Source organism: Cricetulus griseus, chromosome 8, assembly GCF_003668045.3.
Source record: "Cricetulus griseus strain 17A/GY chromosome 8, alternate assembly CriGri-PICRH-1.0, whole genome shotgun sequence".
NCBI classification, from domain to species: domain Eukaryota; kingdom Metazoa; phylum Chordata; class Mammalia; order Rodentia; family Cricetidae; genus Cricetulus; species Cricetulus griseus.
Genome location: NC_048601.1, coordinates 65,175,317 through 65,181,627, shown reverse-complemented (window position 1 = coordinate 65,181,627; position 6,311 = coordinate 65,175,317). Strand labels below are relative to the sequence as shown.

General features: G+C 40.3%; 1 protein-coding gene across 1 annotated transcript; it reads left to right on the top strand.

The window, feature by feature from the left end:
• Positions 1-3,583: 3,583 nt before the first annotated feature.
• LOC100768941 (JNK1/MAPK8-associated membrane protein) lies at positions 3,584-4,501 on the top strand. Its single transcript, XM_027429551.1, has one exon. The coding sequence runs from the start codon at positions 3,584-3,586 to the stop codon at positions 4,499-4,501; it is 918 nt and encodes a 305-aa protein (XP_027285352.1).
• The last annotated feature ends 1,810 nt before the right edge of the window (positions 4,502-6,311 follow it).

Sequence of the window (6,311 nt, the reverse complement as noted above, 5' to 3'; positions counted from 1 at the left end):
TTTGAGCACTTTCTTAAGTGTCTTTCAGCCATTTCAGATTCCTATGTTGAGAATTCTCTATTTAGTTCTGCACCCCACTTTTAAATTTCATTGTTTGGTGTTTTGGTGGCTAGTCTTGAGTTCATTGTATATTTTGGAAATCAGCCCTCTGTCAGATGTGGGGTTGGTGAAGATCTTTTCCCATTCTGTGGGCTGGTGTTTTGCCTTACTGACTGTGTCCTTTGCCTTACAGAAGCTTCTCAGTTTCAGGAGGTCCCATTTATTAATTGCAGACCTCAATGTCTGTGCTACTGGTTTAATGTTCAGGAAGCGGTCTCCTGTGCCAATTTGTGCAAGGGTATTTCCCACTTTCTCTTCTAAAAGATACAGTGTGGCTGGATTTATATTGAAATCTATGATCCATTTGTACTTAAGTTTTGTGCATGGAGACAGATATGGATCTATCTACAATCTTCTTCATGTTCGAACCCAGTTGTTCCTCTGTCCCTTAAGCCTACTTTATACCATACAATAAAACTGACTAAGAAAAACTCATGATCCAAGTTGTCTTCTGTGGAACGAGAACTTTATACCAAAAGTTAAAACCTTCCATTGCCTTTCCTACATATTACAGAGAGACTAAACTATAAAGAGGGTACACGGTGACTACACACAGAACTTTGGATGAGGGTGTGAGATCTGGAGTTAAGGATGGGTGGAAAACTTGGTTTCATATCATCTCACATGTCAGAGATCCCTGAGACAAACAAGGAAATGAATGTGTGAATTACCTCCTGAAATGATGAGTAGAGGCCTCCTCAGGATGGTTGAATTAACAAAGTTTTTCCGAAGCTACCTCATCCTGCAAGCAACCTCCTTAGTCTAACCTCCTCTGCTTGAAACTTATGACCTAAGGTGTGCTTTTGGAGGTATCTATGCACAGAGAAAACAAAAACAAAACAAACAAACAAAAAAAGAAAATACTAGTATAAACACTTAAACATTCAGACTGTATTCATAAAGTTTGTCATATGAACATCCTGCAACATCCAAACCCTAGTTTTTATTTTTTTCCAACTTTTTTATTTGAATTAGAAACAGGATTGTTTTACATGACAATCCCATTTCCCTACACCAATGACACATTGGTGGAGAAAGAAATCAGAGAAACATCACCCTTTACAATTGCCACAAACAACATAAAATACCTTGGAGTAACACTAACCAAAAATGTGAAAGACCTGTACCATAAGAATTTTGAGTCTCTAAAGAAAGAAATTAAAGAAGATACCAGAAAATGGAAAGATCTCCCATGCTCTTGGATAGGTAGGATCAACATAGTAAAAATGGCAATCTTGCCAAAAGCAATCTACAGATTGCAATGCAATCCCCATCAAAATCCCAGAACAATTCTTCACAGACCTTGAAAGAACAATTCTCAACTTTATATGGAAAAACAAAAGACCCAGGATGGCCAAAACAACCCTGTACAATAAAAAAAAAAAAATGTCTGGATGCATCACCATCCCTGACTTCAAGCTCTACTATAGAGCTATAGTTCTGAAAACAGCTTGGTATTGGCACAAAAATAGACTGGTAGACCAATGGAATAGAATTGAAAACCCTGATATTACCCCACACACCTGATTTTTGACAAACAATCCAATTTTATAAGATGGAACAAATCCTTGTTTTTAAAAGAAAGAAAACTCAGCATAAAGTTGAATGAGAAAAGACCAAGCTAGAGGTAACTCACCTCCTCTGATGCCATAGAACCCAGCATAGAGTGCTCGAGAACTAAGACAACTGCTGATGCTGCTGATGCTGGGGACCTCATTCTGACCACTGGCTTGAGATGTCCTTCTCTATTCTATGAATATATGTTTCTCTTATTGATTGATGAATAAAGCTGTTTTGGCCAATGGACAGGCAGGATGCAGCCAAGCAGGAAGTATAGGTGGGGCTACCAGACTAGGAGAATGCTGGGAAGAGGAACTCAGAGAGTGAGTCTCAAGAGAGACGCCATGTAGCTGCCAAGGAAGAAAGGGACCCAGGCATCATCGGTAAGCCTAGACCATGTGAAGATACACAGATTAATAGAAATGGGTGAGTAATTAAGAGAGAGCTAGCCAATAAGAAGCCTAAGCCATAGGCCAAAGAGTTTATAATTAATATAAACCTCTGTGTGTTTTTTTGGAACTAAACAGCTGCAGGACCAGGAGGCACAGAAACTTCTGTCGACACTGGATCTGTAGATTAGACATGAGGCAACTACTGTCACTCTGTCTATTTTCAAGTATGCAAAGGGTGGGTGCTGGCTTCCTAGAATGGAGGAACACTACCCACATCACATTTAACCTCAAGTTGTTACTGTGACCCTCAGCATGTTGGTAATATCTGATAACCAGCCAATATTCATTCATTTGTTGGAGACAATAAGGACAAACTTGACATAATAGAGAAACATAAACATATTATTTGTGTGTATGGCCTGAAGCTGAGATGGTGCTGGATATCAGACCCAAGGCCCTCTGGGTTCATGCTAGGTAAGTGCTCTTCCATGAGCTATATCCTCAACTCAACTTTTACATAATAATCTAAGATTCCTAATGAATTGAATTTCTAAGTGTCATAACTCTAGACTGGCAGAATCATGAGGCAACCAGGGTAGAATAGGTACTTACAAGGGGAACAAGATGGGTCAGAAACCACACAGGAAGTGAAGGAAAGTCTGCTTGGGAGTCAGAGAGGGAAGAAGCAAAGTAAGGAATTTGGTTGAATTTGGATCTCTCTCTCTCTCTAGTATTTGTGTATTTCAAAAGTGAACTGTAATTTGTTAGTCAGGTGAGGGAAAAGAGACAAAGAGTCAAGGTTTCTAAAATATGGGAGAACTTGTTCTGGTTTTGGATGAATTCATACACCATGAAGCAGTTTCATTTCCAGGTCCTTTCTCAAGAGCAAGTGGAGAGTAACATTCTATAGCTCTCTATCCAGGGAGTTCAGGAAGACTTGAATTACAATACATGAATTTACATGAGGAATCGTTTTTTCACCAAACACAAATGCTTAAGATGAAAGATTAAGACATTATTCACCCAAAGAGAGCTAAACTTCTTTAAAATAATCCTGTTAGAATGTGAATTTTTAGGATCTGATAAATTTATGAATGTCACCAGACACTGGCCTGTCACCTGTATCTTCTGCTCCATGCCAATCCATTCAAAAGAAGGAACTACAGTTTCTCAAGCATATCTTAACTTACATTTCATCTACTCTATCATGCTAAGACCAACAGCAAAGGCAGAAAAATCTGACACCCTGAAATACACTCCAAGGACCCGTGTAAGTTCTTCAGGAGGAATGCTTCAAGAGTCCTACCCAGACCAGGAGATGAATCACCTCTGGGAGCCTAAGGCAAGCAGCCAGGACCTGGCTTGAGCCAAGAGGAGGAACTGGAGTGGAGCCTAGAAGCCTGGTGGAGCAGGGGCGGGGCTTCAGAATGGTTGTCCAGGTTACCGGGAGGCGGAGCCACCTGGACCGTTGTAGCCAAGATATTAGCATGCTGTGGTTACATCCATTGATCTTAGAAGCCTAGAGTGGCCGGATGGCATGCTTTGGACTCTATTGTGGAAAGACCTTATTATTTAAAAATAGCTCAGCTGAAATATATGGAGAGTGTGGGGCATGCCCAAGAGGACAGAGGACAAATGAAGAAAAATACTGTCAGCCCTGCACCGAGTCCCCGGAACTTTATGACTGGCTTTACCTTGGATTCATGGCGATGCTTCCTCTTATTTCCCATTGGTTCTGCATTGAATGGGACTCATTGAAAAATTGTTCCAACGGTGTGCTTTTCCAGCAAGCCTCTGCATTTTTTGAATGCAGTATGGCAGCCGTGGTCACATTACTTGTAAGTGATCCCCCCGGCACCCTTTCCATCTATTCATGCGGGGTACTGATGCTTTCAGATTGGTACACGATGCTCTACAATCCTAGTCCGGATTACATCACCACACTGCACTGCACTCAGGAAGCCGTTTATCCACTGTACACCATCGTGTTTATTTATTACGCATTCTGCTTACTATTCATGATGCTGCTCCGACCGTTTCTGGTGAAGAAGATCCAGTGGATTCTATACATACCAAACCCGTTTGAAAGCATTTACACGGCCCTCTTCTTCTTCCCTGTTTTGACTGTGCTGCAAGCCGTTGCAGGAGGCCTCTTGTACTATGCCTTCCCGTACATCGTATTGGTGTCATCTTTAGTTAATCTGGCTGTGTACCTGGTTTTTGCCAAAATAGAGATCTACAGTGATCTGATAAGGAAGGACAGACTTCTTGTCCTGTTCAGCCACTGGTTTCTTCATGCCTATGGCATAATTGCCCTCTCCAGAAAGGACCAATTTGAGGAAGATCTGATCTTTTTAATTTTGGTACCTGTCCCGGCCTTTTTCTACTTCTTCACTACCAAATTTACCAAACCATCACGGATAATCTCAGAAGGAGCCAAAGGACAATGAATATAAAATAGGAAGAAAAAAAAACTTAAGTGCTTTTAAATCTAAAAAGTAAAGAAAATTTAAAAATGTGTTAGTATTATTCTGTTATAGATGGGAACAGTAAATATATATATTTAATACTTTGTAATTTTTATTTATATGCATGTGTGGATCTGCATAGATGTGTGTTACATATGTGTAGGCCAAAGGGACACCAGATCCCCTGGAGCTAGAGTTTCAGGTTGTGAGCATCTGATATAGGTGCTAGGAACTGAACTTTCCTCATCTGGAAGAGTAGCAAACACTCTTAACTGCTGAGCCATCTCCTCAACCCCAAGGGAACAGTGTATCTTCATGCTTGTTTTCCTCTTGTTGTTTTTGTTTTTTTTTTATTTCTTAACTAGCATCAATAGTTAGACTTGGAAAATACAAAATATATGTACACTATAGTATCTACTACACTGGAATTCTATTAGGAAGTCTGAGTAATTCTTTGGTACATAATGGTGATTCTGTTTCTACTAATAGAAGTAACCCATCTTCTTATGAAAAGCCTTAACAGTTAGAACCTGAAAGCCTTGGCACTGGCTCAATTATTTATGCTTGTTCTGTCTCCATTGACTTCTCACCTTTAAGGTGTTACAATGATAAACATACTTATGGAGTGTGATACCAAATATAGAAAAAAAATGAGGGCTTTGTTGTTGTCTTACATTTATTTTCATCAATATGCAATTTTGATAATACAAAAATAGACCACCATTTATATACCAAGCTTTCTGCTTAGAGATAGCTTGATTGAAGACATGTTCAGATTATTGTCTCTGTAATTAAGAAATCAATAAAGTTTAACTAAAAAGAAGCCCAGTCACTCACCCTCTGAAGCACAAGTGCCCAATGGCTCACACCTGATGTCTGATCCTAACATTATGTTGAGAACTTTGTTAACATATACAAACCCTCTCTTTGGGGGCATTTGTGCATGAAGCAATTCATTCCGTAACAGTGAATTTTGCTGATGGATTCTAAAACAGCAACTTGAAAAGAATGGCAAAGGAAAGGTAAGCCCAAGCTGTGGGAGAAGTCTCAACAGGAGGTCTCAAACATGGTCTGACATCACAATCTAAAGGACTTTATCAAACCAAAGGATTTTTTTGATAGCTTGTCAACTTGACCCAACCTATAAGAAAGACACCTAGAAAGACAGTCTCAATGAGGTACTGTCTAGTTCAGGTGGGTCTGTGGACATGTCTGGAGGGCTTGTCTTGATTGTATTAGTTGATGTGGAGAAACCCTGCCTGAAAGTGGAACTGTTCCCAGGTAGAGGATCCTGAACTGTATCAGTGTAGAGACAGGGCCAAGAACAAGAAATCTTGCATGCATTAATTCATGGCTTTCTGCTCATGGCTGAGGATGTGATGTGACTCGCTAGTTTGAGTTTTTGCTGCCTTGACTTCCTCAGAATGATGGACTATAACCCAGAATTGTGGGCCAGATAACCCCTTTCCCTGTAAGGTCCTTTTTCAGAGTATGTTCTTACATCAACAGAAATGAAAGTGGGATAGCCCTGGGCACTGTCCCCATGAGTTTCAACTCATCATTTCTGGAGCAGGTATGAGGAGTCTATTTTTACTTACTCCACCAAGTGTTATTTTTTTATTACCAGTGGTTCGGGAACCATTGCAGTTTAGTGCTGGAAGGGTCCCTGCAGGGATGAGTCCTAAACACCTCATGGGAAGCCTGGACAGTGGATCCTCAGAGAGAGCATTTCCTCCCCTCCCATCCCTGATCGGAAGGTAAGGGTCCAAACAGAACTGATTTAAAAAAGAAA

Coding starts and splice junctions, on each gene's coding strand:
- LOC100768941 (XM_027429551.1), top strand. CDS start 3,584: ATGGCATGCTTTGGACTCTATTGTGGAAAGACCTTATTATTTAAAAAT.